The sequence below is a fragment of the Rhineura floridana genome, chromosome 8 (genome assembly GCF_030035675.1).
Source record: "Rhineura floridana isolate rRhiFlo1 chromosome 8, rRhiFlo1.hap2, whole genome shotgun sequence".
In the NCBI taxonomy this organism is placed as follows: Eukaryota; Metazoa; Chordata; class Lepidosauria; order Squamata; family Rhineuridae; genus Rhineura; species Rhineura floridana.
In genome coordinates, this window is record NC_084487.1 from 97,874,630 (window position 1) to 97,891,561 (window position 16,932).

General features: G+C 42.4%; 1 protein-coding gene across 8 annotated transcripts in view; it reads left to right on the plus strand.

Annotated features, from left to right (window-relative positions):
- The window catches only part of PLXNB2 (plexin B2), a 519,751-nt gene that overhangs the window by 448,159 nt on the left and 54,660 nt on the right, over positions 1 to 16,932 (plus strand). For all 8 annotated transcript variants that reach the window (XM_061640183.1, XM_061640184.1, XM_061640185.1 and 5 more), the window contains 3 exons: positions 8,913 to 9,049; positions 11,806 to 11,976; positions 13,856 to 13,994. In XM_061640183.1, the coding sequence (XP_061496167.1) occupies positions 8,913 to 9,049; positions 11,806 to 11,976; positions 13,856 to 13,994 (447 nt within the window). The remainder of the gene's footprint in view (positions 1 to 8,912; positions 9,050 to 11,805; positions 11,977 to 13,855; positions 13,995 to 16,932) is intronic.

Below are 16,932 nucleotides of genomic sequence, written 5' to 3' on the forward strand. Positions count from 1 at the left end.
CCAAAATGAGAATAACCACTGTAAATGTATAACTTCATTATGGTTCATCTTAATAGTTAGAGAAGCAACAGCAAGTAAAAGATAATGTGCAGTGATCTTGAATGCTAAATTACAGATAAGATTTCTAGCATTTTGGAATATATATGCAGTGTTGCCCTAACTGAACAAATCACTGAGAACACCTCACGTTGATCTAAGCAAGAAAAAAAATGTTATGTGTTTAGGATTAGTTCTGATTCACCATGATAATATGAAATAATTTGATACTGGCAATCCAGCTAGATGTAACTAGTTCATTGTGAGACCAGCATTATTTAATCAAACAGTATGAAATCTGAAACCTCACATGCAACCCAAATGTGCACAGTTACATACTAAGGAGTGCCTTTCATTATGTTTATAGCACTTACTTTTTTGGCCCATTAAGAAAAACGTTAGGTGTGCTGAGGCAGCTCTGTTGAGCGCCAGATGATTATATTAAAAGGACAAGGAAATGTGTGCTTCGTTTTATGTTGCAGAAAGGATTCTTCAAACTTAAAAATTAAGTGCATGACTTTTTTAACCAGTTTTGTTACTATGCACATAGCATCATAGGAAGCTACCTTCTGTGGAGTCAGACCACTGGTCCACCTAGTTCAGTGGCTATATGGCTCTCCAGGATTTCAGATAAGGATCATTGCCAGCCTTACCTAAAGACGCCAGGAATTGAACTTGGGATCTTCTGCATGCAAAGCAGATGGTTTATCATCCAGCTACGGCCCTTCCGTTGAGTTACAGTTTTCAGTTTAGTAGACAAAAAGAAAGAAAAACAAAATAAAGATTGGGTGGGTCACAATTTCTTTCCTGGATGTAAGACTCACTAAATTGTAGGCACAATCCAACAAGTTAATTTCTTTTAAGTCCCATTGATTTCAGTAGCATAGTTACGTTTTAAAATGTGTTGTAAGTGACTTGGAGACCTTTGAGTAACAAGCAACTAACAAGTCTTAATAAATTGCTGTTGGTAAATATCTCATTGAAATCAGTGAGACTTTTTAAGTGTTTCAGCTGAACTGGATAGTTACTGGTAAGGTATTATGTGATTAGGTTGTATATTTCTATCAAGGTGGCTACAATTATTCTCCTTAACTCAGCAGGTGTGAGTATAGACCCTGGCGTTAATGTACACAACATAGTTCAATGTGCATTTTCACTGCTATGGTAGGGGCACTTTAATCATTGTTTCCATGCAGCTGCCATCAACATTTAATTGGTTTTGGGAAGCATGCACATGCAGAAATTCTGTGTATCTAACAGGTTTGCCTCTGGCCTTTGCATTAGAACTTTATTCCCTACTCTCAGCTATGAGTTCAGGGTGCTTTTGCACCACTCCCATTCATTTCAATCAGATTGGTGCAAGACATTTTCCCGCTGTTGCCTGCTTTCATTTTAGAACCTGTAAGAAAAAGGAGACAGTAACAAAATGCCATAGAAAAACATGGTTTTTGAACACACACGCACAATCCAGACTTCTAGTGGGAGAGTAAATACCATCTGATATTCAATTGAAAATTGAAAATAGTTCCTTAAGTGTTATATAAGAGTGCTGTACTCTTCAGTATCAAAGCAAAATGTTAATTGTTGTGACTTGCACTGCTCTACAGTGAGTTCCATTCTAGGGCAGTCCAGCTGAACAGTGAATGTATTCTGCAAAGAAGGCTGCTTCCCTGGGCTGCTGCAAAATCAGTGTTTGTAAGAATAGGGAAGGAACTATCATTTTCAATGTGTGTTCCGGTTCCTGTAAACTGTAAGGATCATGTAAAATATTAACTCTTCTTTTTCTTTCTTGTCATGCCTGAATTTAGAGTAGTCCCAACCCCCATGTCTGATGTGTTTTGTATGAAAGCTGCCTGAGCCAAACAAAAATATGTGACTGCAGTGAAATCAAAGTGTGATTAATTGCTGTAAGCCAGTTACTAGGCTGCTGAATTGTCAGGCGAGCCAATCTCAGCACCTGGAAGTATGTCAGTGTCCATCTTCTGACTCATGAACCTGCTCTTCCTGGTGACACTGCATGCTCCAGCCTCAGCCTGCATGTTTATTTATGGCACTGCTCATCCAAGTGTGTATGTACAGTAGAAGAAAGTATGGTAGCTAGGACTAAGTCATGGACAGCTACCAAGAACAAGGCTTTTGCTTTGTTTTTTAAAGAAAACTTTATATTAAAAGTGAAACTTCAAACACCTATTATGATAAGCAAACAGGAGAAAGTGATGGCTAGTAATATATACAAAATTAATCCAAGAGTTAAAACTGACAACCAGCTAAAATAATGTAAGACCAATATAGCAATAAAACCATATCTCATGGGGACAAGAAAGAGAGCAACCTGCTATTTCAAAAGAATAGAAATATCTTCTATGTAGAAAAGAAAATTCTGCCATCCAACAAAAGCTCTATAGAGAAGGAGCTAGATCAGACCTTCTTGGTAGTGGAACTCTAGCTGTGGAATAGTCTCCTCAAAGAGGCTGACCTGGCAGCTTCTTTATTATATTTTCAGTGCTAGCTGAAGACCTTTTTATTACCCAGGTCTTTTAAATTATTTATTAACTTAAATTCTGGGCTCTTAATGTTTGATCTGTGACTTACTGTATATTTGTGCTGCTAAATTGGTTTAGATTATGATGATGGTGATGACTGTGACTCAGTCGAATTTGTTCTATTGTGGTGAATGGGGCACTGCCCCCAACCTCAGTCTGCCCTCAGCCAGCACTCACCTGCCTGCCTTCTTACTTAGTCCAGGGGGTGGCAGTATTTGTCAGCTTCCTCCTCCTTAGTCTCAGTGTTGCCTTGAGTGGAACTCAGTAGGGAGGAGGAACTGGACAAAACTAAGTTGGCTTTCCTGTGATTGACTATAGCTCAACCTGCTATGGCTCAACCTGCCTTCTGCCCTACCAATCCCAATGGGCATCAGTCACCACAATAAGAACAACTAAAAAAAGCCCTTGGGGGCTGGGAGGAGTATTGTTTTGGATCTCATCCCACCTTTTCTCCGATGAGCTGAGATCATCCCCTCCATTGTATCCTTGCAACAACCCTATAGGATAGGTTAGGCTGAAAGATAGTGACTGGCCAAAGGTCACCCAGAGAGCTTCATGGCTGAGTGAGGATTTGAACCATGGCCTCCCAGGTCTTAGCCCAGCACTCTACGGACCGCACCACAGTGGATCTCACACTTTCTGTGCTGGTTAAGAAAAACCCACACAATTTATTGTTTTTGAGATTTTTTTTTTTTGTGAGCAATCCAGAGAAGATAGAATATTGAGTGGCCCATACATACATACATACATACATACATACATACATACATACATACATACATACATACATACATACATACATAGGCCTCCTTGGGTAGGGAGTTCCACAGCTGGATCCACCCACTGAAAGAGCCCGTCTCATGTTTTCACCAAATCTGCCTCTGATGCTGTCATAACACAAAGAACCATTTTTGCAGGTGTGATATCACCAGGAGAAGAGCCTAGGTTTCAAAACCTGAACTGAACTTATATTCACAGGAAAGGAAAGTGTGTCTATAAAGGGCTGTGTCATAATCTCCCAAATGATGTTTTATGCAAAGGGTTGAATGTCCCTGTGAGCATGCAAGCAGATTTTTGTAGATGGGCCACATGTAGTGCCTATCTCTGTAGGAGAGCAATAGACAGCTGTTCTGCAGTTCACAGCATGTAATGAATATATTTCAACTGCAGTTAGCCTGGCCCAACTAACCCTATTTTATGTGTTGTAAAATAAGCCCAGGCCATTAAGTTTTGTCAGAAATCCATCTAAACCAATATATTACAGGAGCTTTATTTTTGTAGCTTTTAAGCTGATATACTACACAAGAGAGCATGCTTGGGCAGAAGATTAATTGAAGCTATTTACTGTGCAAGAAAGTTTACTCTGTTTTGTACAGAAAGAAGAGGATTTGTTATATCTTTTGGCAAGTAATCTTGGCAGTAAAACATAACCAGGTGTGCACCATATTCAAAACAAACCTAATGATTTATGAAGAGCAGAGCAAGAAACAGGTGTTTCTCATTGCTCGGTCTGTGCTTCTGTCATTTTATGATGTTGATTTTGTTTAAAAAAGAGGACAAGATGCTTAATAGATTGTGGTTATTTTGTTTTTTAAAAGATAATGTAATAGCATCGCCCGCCCCAACTGCCCAAACCCTTATCAAGGCATGTTTTGGGACAAGGGACTGCGCACCTCTGCTTATCCAAATGTTATGGATGTTCCCTTCAAGCCACCTGAATTACTACTTTTCCAAATTTCATTAGTGCTTTTTTTTTTATAAAGTGCCTCAAAATTGTTATCTCACAAGTGGAGCCTGCATTAAAATACAGTATACCTCCACCCCTAGGAGTGAGTTGTTCCTACCCCTTCCCTCACAGAGCTCAAAATGGCATATTTGGGAAGTTGTCCCATTTTATCCTCACAACAACCCTGTGAGGTAGTTGGGCAGAGAGCAAGTATTGACTGATCTAAGGTGACCTGGTGAGCATCATGACTGAGTCAGTATTTGAATCTGGTTTCCTCAGTGCAATTCAATTCTCTATCCACTATGGCCCTACTGGTGGTAAGCTATCTAAGGGTTCACATCTCTGTCTTTCTTTTGCTATAAGAATGTCATATCTGATTCAGTGGTATGGTGTTCCAGTTCCAGTTCTTATGAGATAGTGCAAGAGTCGCCAAGCTTTATAGACCAGTGGGCACATTTCAGATTTTGAGAGGGCACTATGGGCACAGTCACTAAATGGATGCCATGTGGGTGTGGTATAACACAACATAGTTGCTGTGAGGGGTATAGCGTAATACAAAATTATAGAGAGTACAGTCATGGTGAAGCTTTCCCATAATTATTTCCATACTAGAAAAGGCTTAATCTGCTGAAGTTCTGCCTGCCATACACAGGTACAATAATCCTGTTTTTCCCCATTCCAACCCTAAACCAAATCCTAGGCTGCATTCTTGTGTCCACTTACCTAGGAGTAAGCCCTATTAAACACAAAGAGGCTTACTTCTGAATAGACACATACCATTGTCCTGTAAGTGCCTTCTTAATGAGTGCCTAGTCTTTAGCTCCTGCACAGGAGGCATGCCTAAGTCTCTTAAGAACATAAGAACATAAGAAGAGCCTGCTGGATCAGGCCAGTGGCCCATCTAGTCCAGCATCCTGTTCTCACAGTGGCCAACCAGGTGCCTGGGGGAAGCCCGCAAGCAGGACCCGAGTGCAAGAACACTCTCCCCTCCTGAGGCTTCCGGCAACTGGTTTTCAGAAGCATGCTGCCTCTGACTAGGGTGGCACAGCACAGCCATCACAGCTAGTAGCCATTGATAGCCCTGTCCTCCATGAATTTGTCTAATCTTCTTTTAAAGCCGTCCAAGCTGGTGGCCATTACTGCATCTTGTGGGAGCAAATTCCATAGTTTAACTATGCGCTGAGTAAAGAAGTACTTCCTGAATCTTCCAACATTCAGCTTCTTTGAATGTCCACGAGTTCTAGTATTATGAGAGAGGGAGAAGAACTTTTCTCTATCCACTTTCTCAATGCCATGCATAATTTTATACACTTCTATCATGTCTCCTCTGACCCACCTTTTCTCTAAACTAAAAAGCCCCAAATGCTGCAACCTTTCCTCGTAAGGGAGTCGCTCCATCCCCTTGATCATTCTGGTTGCCCTCTTCTGAACCTTTTCCAACTCTATAATATCCTTTTTGAGATGAGACGACCAGAACTGTACACAGTATTCCAAATGCGGCCGCACCATAGATTTATACAACGGCATTATGATATCGGCTGTTTTTTTTTCAATACCTTTCCTAATTATCGCTAGCATGGAATTTGCCTTTTTCACAGCTGCCGCACACTGGGTCGACATTTTCATTGTGCTGTCCACTACAACCCCGAGGTCTCTCTCCTGGTCGGTCACCGCCAGTTCAGACCCCATGAGCGTATATGTGAAATTAAGATTTTTTGCTCCAATATGCATAATTTTACACTTGTTTATATTGTTTATATCCCATTTGCCTTTTGCAGGGAGGGGGGATTCTTTAACATCCACCCACACTTATTGTGGGTATTTGCAGAAAATTACATCTAGGGAGTACCTGATCTCTGATGAACCCACTGCAGGAAAGATGTCGTCTGGTTGCTAGGGAAAATAAGACAGAAGCAGGAAAAGTGATCTAAAGGGTATGGGAAAAACAGAAGCTCTTTAAGACCCCAAGGGGTTGCTAGTGCCAGTTTTCCAAAAAGCTCACTTGTAAATCACAGCTCTGACTTCACTCCTTGGCTAAGAACACTGACAAGTGGGAGCAGCCAAGCATGTTTACCTGCACATTTTGCTCCATAACTTTCTTTCTAGGAAGGCTAAAGACTTACTTTTTTTAAAAAATGAAAGTTTTGAGTCCAGGAGCCCTGCCCAGAGGTGTCGGTGAAGGCCCTCTCATGCACCATGGCACCCATGGACATTGCTTTACATCCCTGATGTTGCAATTGTGTCTCCTGAAAGAGCACTTAAAACACCTGCTGAAAGTAACACATTTTGTATGTCATGTGTAAACTGTTCCTATCCTTTAGTACTGTGGGATTCATTGTGCTAGTGCTTATGTCAAAGTGAACAAGGATTCTGATCTTGCACAGCTACCCACATCTCTTTAAATTCAAATCTTACATGCGCTGAATTCTGAAGGCTGTATAGATTCTGCCATTTACACTTGAAAAGACTTTGACACTCCATCAAGACATTAAGGAGGCACTTATTTAGACATTAAGACTGTACTTGTTAGTGAGTAAGCCTTATTGAATGCAGTGGAACCTACTTTCAAGTAAATATCAACAGACTGTGTTGTCCATGTTATTCCAGCTATTAATAGAATGTCTTGATAATTGTGGTGAACAAAAGACATGAAGCATCTGACATTAGAAAGTGAGCAAGTCTGCATTCAGTTCCGGTTAGTCAAAATATATTGATGGGTTTTTGGTTTTCTCTTCTGTTCTCTATTTGTGTAAGGATGTCATCACACTCATGCTCATCATGTACGCAGCCAGCTGTGACTGACAGCTCATCCTCCCTATCATTCTCTCTCCCTGCATGCACACCGGGCATGGCCTATGAGGGAAAAGAAGAGCTCGGGTGGGCATATGAGTGAGTGGGTGAGAAAGGGATGATTAATTAGGTGTCCTGAGGGGAGTCTTGCCATCTGCTGCTGAGCTGGGAGCCGAGCTGAGGGAAATGACTGAAAGAAGGTCCTGCCACTGCTGCTGCTGCCGCCGCCGCCGCCACTGCTGCCATTACTACCACCACACCAAGAAAGGGCTAGGCAGGCAGGCAGCAATTCTCTTACTTCTCCCACCCCCACAGCATCCCCTGTTCCTTTTAATTATATATCACCTTATATACATGGGGTGTATGCAAGGGGGCTGCAGAATAGAAACAGCCATGTTTGTGTGCTGGCGTGCACAAGAAAAATGGAGGGAAGTACTAAGTTGTCTGCATGTGTGTGAGAGAAGGGGTGTGTATCTGTGCCTACATGTCTGGGAGGGAGGGGGGTGTGTTTGTGAAAGAGATAGAAGATAAAGGGGGTGTATGTATGCCTATGTGTCTGGCAGGAAAAGATGCATGTTCTTAACCTGTTCTGAAAAGACCGAGAAAGAGGGTGTAGGCATGCATGTGTGTCTGGGGGGTGGGATGCATGTTCTGTACATGTTTGTGAGAGAAAGAAAGGGGGTGTATGTATGTATGCATGCATGCATGCATTTCTGAGAGGAGGGATGTATGTTCTATGCATGTTTCTGAAAGGGACGGGAGTGTATGCATGCGTATGTGTCTGGAAGGGAGAGTTGTGTATTCTATGCATGAAGGAGGGAGAGAGGGAGGGAGGGTGAGTTATGTATGCATGTGTGTCAAGGAGGGATGTGTGTTCTTGTTTTCTATGTTTGTGAAAGAAAGATAGAAAGTTGAGGGGAGGGGTATATACCAAAAATGGGTTCCTTGAGTGGGGGGAGGAAAGTGGAGTGTACCACATTAGACCATAACAATGTAGTAGTAGGATTCACAATGGGGTGGGTGGGAAGTAGGATGTACCAGAAGGGGGAGGAAGTGAGTGTACCACATTACACCAGAACAGTGTAGAACATTTTTGCATGAGAGGCTAGAATGAGACACAGGGTGTGTGTAGGTTACAGTTTTTAAAACCTGTTAGTAGATCAGCAAATTCTGGATGGTCACAAAACAGTAAGTTTTCACAGAATTGATAGGCCCAGTCCCTAAGTTAGGCCCACCTGCACAACATATCATCCACCAAGTTGAACGCAGCCCACCAGCCACGTAATGTGGCCTGTCAGATGCTCCTCAGCTCCCCACTTTTTGCAGTCTCAGGCAGGAAGTTTATGCAGCTTTTATTAGGCTGTATTTGGATCAGATTGTCACAAGTTGTGCAGTCCTGCTTTAGCTGATACTTTCCAAATTAGCCAACTTCCTATAGATGATAGGAGGGTAGAGTTGCTTTTCATATCAAAACTAGTAGCTTATACACTTCCTCACAATGCTCCAGGCCTTGCTTTGTTCTTCCTGTCATTGATATAATTATATCCAAGGAAAGGATGAGGAAAAACATTGAAACTGTGACTGAAAACAGTAAGAAGCCAAAATGAAGCCTATAAAAAATGATCAGGCAGCTATTATTTTGTAGCTTGGGCCTTGTAGCAGTGTAAGCTTATAGTAGTATAAGTTTTAAATATGTTCATAATCTCTTTCATTTCTTCTTCAATGATCCATTTCCCCCCAGATATTATTACTATACAAGTGCCTTTTTTAGAGTAACAACTGAATTTAACCAGTTTGTGATGATCTCTTCATCACAGGATCCTGAACCTACAGGAATAAATCCACAAAAAGGTCCCCAAGCTGGGGGGACCATCCTGACTATCAGTGGCACAAACTTGGACACTGGCTCTATTCAAGATGTTCAAGTTTACCTCGATAATGAACTCTGTCAAGTGTAAGTATAAGGCCCACGTTAGGTGCCGTTTTTCCTTTAGCTGTGGCTATGGCATCTATATTATACATACATTGGTATTTTAGATAATCTGAACTATCCTAGCCTCACCTAAGTGGTATTTAAATCGCATTACCATTAGAGCACCAATAGCATATCAGCAAGTTATCCTGTTTTGCTGTTTCCTCAAATCATCCTGATTCCACAATGGAAACATCTATCTATGTATCTGTCTAATCTATCTATCTAAATCAAAATCGGGTGAATTCACAAAGCATCAGCCACTTAAAAGAATGAAAACAAGTATCAAATATTAACCATCAAAGGATTATTTTTATATTGTCCCAATCCTGCACAATATATTTTAGTGGAGGCAGTGCAAACAGTTTTAGACACTTTTAAGCTAAGAGCAATAGTTCATGCTTCATTCAACGTGAGCATTAGGGCTGTTGTTCCCCAAAACAAAACAAATAATAGTTATAGCAGTTATCCTGAACTACTTACCAGGTGTATTGCTGCCATAGTGTTATCTACAGACATAAGGAATATGGAAACTCTCAAATGACAGTCGCAATCCATATGGTAAGTAACCCTAGATGCAGCAGGATCTGTGATAGATATCACTCACTTCAGAGACTCCTTTGGCAAAATCCCCATGGTTAATGTAGTATGTGCTTTGGCCCTGCAGTATGTGAACTGCCTCCATTAAAACCCCTTGGGTTTGTGATGCTCCAGGACAATGTGTAAATGAGATTTTTGACACATGTTGAGATATTCATAGAATCAGCCTTGATTGGTTTGGTTATTACATTTGAATACCACCTAACCTTTGAGGACTTCTAAACAATATACATTAGATTGTAAAATGTACTGCCTTCAAGTCGATTCTGACTTATGGCGACCTTATGAATAGGGTTTTCATGGTAAGTGGTATTCAGAGGGGTTTTACCATTGCCTTCCACTGAGGCTGAGAGGCAGTGACTGGCCCAAGGTCACCCAGTGAGTTTCATGGCTGTGTGGGGATTTGAACCCTGGTCTCCCAGGTCGCAGTCCAACACTCTAACCACTGCGCCGCACTGGCTGTATACATTTTCCATACATTAGATTACCTCTTTTTATATAATGCAGATTATGACCCTTCTTGAGAACTGATCATGCTACACTGCATGTTTTAAACCATCAATTGCTAGTACATTGAATGACACATGTCTAATGTAGTAATATTGCATTACCATTAGAGCACCAACAGCATATCAGCAAGTATGTTAACAGATATGGACATGTCAAAACCTGACAGTGAAGACATGTACCTGATTGCAGTGCTCAAAACAACAGATCTAGGGGAGTGCTTTAAATCTGAGAAGATCATCTTAAATGTTAACAATGAAGAGACAAGTAAAATGGGTAATTTGTACAGAAGCAGCATATAATGTTGTCTTCAAGTGTCATATTCAGTCTGTTGCCCTGATGCCTTAAATAGGGCATTACTATTGTAATTTCCTTATGTTTGTTTTGGCTGTTGAGAACATAGCTGTATAACATAGACATGAAATTATCAGGAAGAAAGGAAGCTTAACAAAACATAAGGAAATATAGAAGAATGAAGGTAGGACTTTCTGTGCTTTTTACACTTGGTAAAATAAGTTTATAGTCAGAAAGGATCACCAGATCATCTTGGTCTAGAGGTCTGACATAAAATAGACAACCTTCCATAACATTCCCCCTCAAAACCTTAAAGTAAGAACAGTCCTCAGACATCTGAATGGGAAATTAGAGAAGGATGAAAGCCATACACAGGACTAGGCCAAAACAGCCCAAAACTTAGAGAATATAACTTCCATGAATTTGTCTTCATGTGAGCAGAGACGCTCCAATATTGTTGTTTGGTTGTCTGCTGACAATAGAACCCCCAACCCATCTATGTGGGGGGCTGGGGACAAGAATGGCTTGAAACACTATCTGCAAGGACTGCTTTGGCAGCCTAATAACCTGGACATATAGTTGGCATAAATTTTAGAGGTGGAATTGGCTCACCACTAATCTGCCCCATGCCCACCCCACCCCTCACCAGGGAGAAGGAAAAGGCAGGAGAGGAGCCTCCCCCGGTGGAACAATAGTGGGACTTTGGAGGCCCACTGTGAATTCTTTGCAAGTTGCTCATCTCCAATAGGGGATACTCCTCTCCTGTCTCCTCCTTCTGTATGGTATGGGGGTGGACAGGCATGGTGTGGATTGATGGAGATCAGCAGCAACAGTCGGATTCTGTCCCTACAGTCACATGATGGACTGGACTTATATGCACCCTTAAGAAGGTCTCTCCACATGCTTAGCCCTGACCCTATGATCTCTTTCCAATGTCTCAGCCACTTGTGATATTGAAAAAGAAATGGAAGTACAACACTGAATAAGATAGTGTTGCTCCATCCCCAGGCCAGTCAGAACTAAGCCAAATAGCCATGGTCATATCACTCCTTTGCTCTCCTGCCCTCCAGGTATCCTTTTCGACCACCAAATACCCAGCACAACGGTGTCCCTGCATTGGAGGGTGGTGAACATGATTTCTCAGATTTGCCTGATTATCATTCTCTGTTTCTCTTATGTAGCCCTTATACCAAATGTAACCACATTTTTATATTTAAAATGTCAGGCTAAATAATGCTGATCTCCCTTGGATAAGTGAAGAAATGTGACTTTTACACAATAAGCAGATTGCAGAAGTTGTTTCTGACATAATTTCCCACCCCTTTTCCTTAATTCAGTATCAAATTTGGGCAAGAAATTGTTTGTGTTACTGGACCACATAGCAAGGAAGGGCCTGTTTCTGTAACTGTACAGCATGGAAGGAACAAAAAGAGAATAGAAAATGAACAATTTACCTACAGTGAAAATCCTACAGTTAACAAGATCACACCTGAAGCCAGCATTTGCAGGTAATTAAATGTTTCTTTTACAAAAAATGTGTTGAGCCTTAATGAGCTGAAATTATAAGGGTTTTTCCCCCTTTGAATATAATTATTAGATAACTACTATCCTGGGTCTAAGCAATCACAATAAATGTAATATAATTGTATCTTCTAAAACAGAAGTCATCACCTTCAGAGAAGGCAGAGCTCTCTTCTTTCATATAAGAATGAGTCTCAAATTAATTGATGTTCATATGACTTGCTTCCTACTCCATCTGAAAATGATGAACTGATTTGCAAAGCTGAACTGATCTGCAAAGCTGAATTTGAATTTAACAAAAAGTAAAACTATCAGTATGACAATTAACATAGGAGGCTGCCTTTATGTCAAGTCAGACCAATCTAGCAACGTCCATCTGACTTGCTGTGGCTCCCCAAGATTAAAGACAGTAGCCTTTCCTAGCACTTCCTGGAGATGCTAAGGATTAAACTGGAAACTTCTGCCTACAAGGCATGCGCTCTACCACTCTTCTGTATCTCGTCCTGAAATTCAAAGGGTCCTGCCTTTTGCATTGGGGCTATGCTAGTGGTCACAGAATTTGACTTTCTAGAACAGAAAGCTTTCACAATAATCCTTTGAAGAGGCTCTTTTCTAAAAGTAGATCACCAATGGGTGACCTGAATTTAGAAACTAGCTACTCATGGGTTCTCTGCTACATGGCATTGCATTTCCCAGTATTAAACGTTTTAGAATTGCATAGTTTCTGCATTCCTGATCTCTGCCTGAATTGCATGTGCTGGTCTAAGGAGTACAGGAGTTCATCATAATCATGACCGGAAAGGTACTTTAGATGAGTACTTGATTGTGTTTACTGGAGCTGTTAATGTGCCTTTGTGCATGCATGAAAGTATATGTTATACAGAGTTACTGAAGTAGTGAACAAGATCACAATAATCTCTACAGAGAGGCAAATGGTAAAAGGCTTAGCAATATGTGGATGAGAAGGAAAACAGCAAAAATTTGCCATATTATAGCAGGGATGAGGAATCTGTGGTCCTCCAGCTGTTGCTGGACTGCAACTCCCACCATCTTTGACCACTGGCCATTCTGGGTAGGACTGGTGGCAGCTGGTCCACCAACAGCTGGAGGACCACAGGTTCCCCACCACCTCTGTGCACAGAGTACAGTTATCTTTATTGTAAATTACATGCAGTTGCATGGTACTGGGCTGGTTTTTCCTGCTCAAAGTGTAGAAAGTTCTCTTATCACCACATTAAAGTAAATATTTCTATCCCCAAAGCAGGATTGCTAGGGAGGATTATGGTGGAGATTTTTGTTCAGTCTAGAAGTAGCTTGACTCCTGCCGCACCATCCATTTACTGGCAAATGGCTTGATGATTTATTCATTGTTGGGGGGGAAGTGTATCCCCCACTTTTTTACCTAAGCCAACGTGCAATAATACACACAGCCAATAAGGGCATTAAAACAACTTATGCTTTTCTAAGCAAAGAAAAAGGACTGTTTTATGGTTTATTATTGTCTAATTGAGTTATCAGCCACGGGAAAAACAGGCAACACTTTTGTTCGTGCACCCTTTTGGTTTTGGAGGATTTCTTTTTTTACAGTAAAAAACAAGAGTGGCAGAATATTTTAAAGGAACAAAGACGTGACTAAAAGACTCAAAAACAGATATTAGGAGGAATATTAATGTTTTACTAGGAAGAAGAAAAAATCTACCAAGCCTTCATTTTTTGTATCTTTAATGTAGGCATAATGATTCTCTTCCTCTATCATTGAAATATGGGGTGTAAAATAATGAAGGTAGAGTCACCTTCCAGTAACGCTGAACATAAATTAGAATGAGAGTTGGGATACATGGTTTTATTTGTGCTTTTATATTTCAGCGGAGGACGAAATATTACTGTTGTCGGAGCTGGTTTTGATATAATTCAGAATTTCTCTGTGGAAGTTATATTTAAACCTTTTGGAGATATATCATGGAGGAGGAGGAGGAGGAGGAGGCAAACAGAGGAACTACAAAAGGTAGCAATTGTAGAGACTAAGGGCTGCAGACTCTGGTTGCTTCATTTGCCAACTCCACCTATCCTAACAAAACTCCCCCCACCCCTCACTAACTCCAACTCACCCATGGTAACCCCTTAGACCTTCCCCTTTCACCTACTGCAACTGGTAAGCCCCCTCTCTTCCCCCCCATTGACCTCTGTAAGCTCCCACTCTCCCCCCTGTGACCTTTAGACCACATGGCTTTGAGATTGACTGAGTGAACAACTGGGGAGAGGTGAGCAAGTGGGCAGCAGCAGCATGAGCAAGCCGCCAAGCCAGCCCCTACCACGAGGCCTCCCATGAAGTGAGTCGGCTAGGCCATTGCCAGCTGCCACTACGGATGCATATTTGTGGATGTTTACTCAGTTTGTTCCCCCTGAACTCAGTCATGCTGCAATTTGCAGTTCTCGTTCACTTGTTCATTCACTGACTCCCAACCGCTAACCGCTTGCCTGGAGATCAAGCAAGCGAATGACCGAGGGAGAGGTGAGCAGGTAGGCAGCAGCTATTGAGTCCAACTCCTGCTCATTGCAGGAATCCAACTTAAAGCATACCCAACAGGTGGCTGTCCAGCTGCTTCTTGAATGCCTCCAGTGTTGGAGAGCCCACCACCTCCCTAGGTAATTGGTTCCATTGTCGGACCGTCCTAACAGGAGGTTTTTCCTTGTTCAGGTGAAATCTAGCTTCCTGCAACTTATTTTTATTTATTTTATTATTTTATTTTATTATTTTTATTGTTATTTGATGTGTATCCCACCCAGTAGGAGCCCAGGGCAGCAGACAAAAGCACTAAAAACACTTTAAAACATCATAAAAACAGACTTTAAAATATATTAAAACACAACATCTTTAAGAACATCTTTTTAAAAAGCTTTGAAAACATCTTTAAAAAAAGAAAAAACTTTTAAAAACATTAAAAAGCAATTCCAACACAGACTGGGATAAGGTCTCAACTTAAAAGGCTTGTTGAAAGAGGAAGGTCTTCAGTAGGCACCAAAAAGATAATAGAGATGGTGCCTGTCTAATATTTAAGGGGAGGGAATTCCAAAAGGTAGGTGCCACTACACTAAAGGTCCGTTTCCTATGTTGTGCGGAACGGACCTGCAGGAAGCCCTCACCTGCAGAGCGCAGTGATTGACTGGGTATATAAGGAATAAGATGGTCTTTCAGGTATTCTGGTCCCAAGCTGTATAGGGCTTTGTACACCACAACCAGAACCTTGAACTTAGCCCGGTAGCTGATAGGTAGCCAGTGCAATTCTTTCATCAGCGGGGTGACAGTTGACAATACCTTGCCTCAGTAAGCAGTCTGGCCACTGCATTTTGCACCAGCTGCAGCTTCCAGAACAACTGCAAGGGCAGCCCCACATAGAGCACATTACAGTAATCCAGCCTGAAGGTTACTAGAGCATGGACAACAGTGATCAGGCTATCCCAGTCCAGAAACAGCCGCAGCTGTCTTACCAGCTGAAGCTGGTAAAATGCACTCCTAGCGATTGAGGTCACCTGGGCTTCTAGTGACAAAGATGGATCCAGGAGCACCCTCAGACTACACACCTGCTCTTTCAGAGGGAATACGACCCCATCCAAAGCAGGCAACTGACCAATTAGCTGAACACGGGAACCAGCAACCCACAGCAATTCTGTCTTGCTAGGATTCAGTCTCAGTTTATTGGCCCTCATCCAGCCCATCAAAGACTCCAGGCACTGGTCCAGGGCTTGCACGGCCTCTCCCAATTCAGATGTTACAAGGAAATAGTGCTGGGTATCGTCAGCATACTGCTGACACCTTGCCCCAAATCTCCTGATGACCGCTCCCAAGGGCTTCTTATAGATGTTAAACAGCATGGGGGACAAGATGGTACCCTGCGGCATCCCACAGCACAACTGCCAGAGGCTCAAATGACAATCACCCAATGCTATTCTCTGAAAAACACCCTGGAGATAGGATTGGAACCACTGACATGTCCCTTCGGAAGACAGAAGGACGCCCGCTCCAGCCGTCCCTTCTGGAACAGACAGCGCAACCAACTTAAGTCCCAGCAACACCTCCCAGGTTGATCCGGCCTTGCATCCCAGGCACGTGGAAACAGAAATCAGTTCTGACGCCTCCACCTCGCCGGTGGGAGGCCGTCTCCAACGCTTTGCTCACCGATGGGAGAACCTATCCTCCGATCGCTGGGTCCTCCGCACTCTTCGATACGGCCTTCGCCTGGAGTTTTCCTCCACCCCCCTGGCGAGATTCCTCCCATCCCCTCTGTCAGCAAATCCACACAAAAGGGGCAAAGTTTTGAGATCAGTTTCCCATCTACGCATGGCAGCTATCGAGGCAGTACCTCCAGGGGAGAGGTTCCTGGGAAACTACTCTCTGTTCTTCACCGTCGACAAAAAAGACGGTTCATCCAGGCCAGTATTAGACCTCAAGACTCTAAATTGCTTCATAAAATACCGCAAATTTCGGATGGAGACCTTACTTTCCATCAAAGAAGCGCTGAGGCTAGGGGACTTCCTCTCATCTATCGACCTGAAGGAAGCCTACCTGCACATTCCAATTTTTCCCCCTCACAGAAGGTATCTGCGCTTTGCGGTGGGACAAGACCATTATCAGTTCAGGGCCATGCCCTTTGGCCTGTCGTCCGCTCCCAGGACATTCACCAAGATAGTGGTTACCCTGGTGGCACACCTCAGGACACAGGGGATTCATATTTTTCCTTATCTGGATGATTTTCTGATCCGCTCACCATCGTTACACAAGGCATGGGAGGACCTCCATGTCACCCTGACCTGTCTAAAGGATCACGGTTTCCTGATCAACGAAGCCAAGAGTCATCTCTTTCCGTCCAGACGCATCACACATTTGGGAGCAACTATAGACTCTCAAAATGGCCTCATTACGCTATCTTCAGACAGGATCAGCA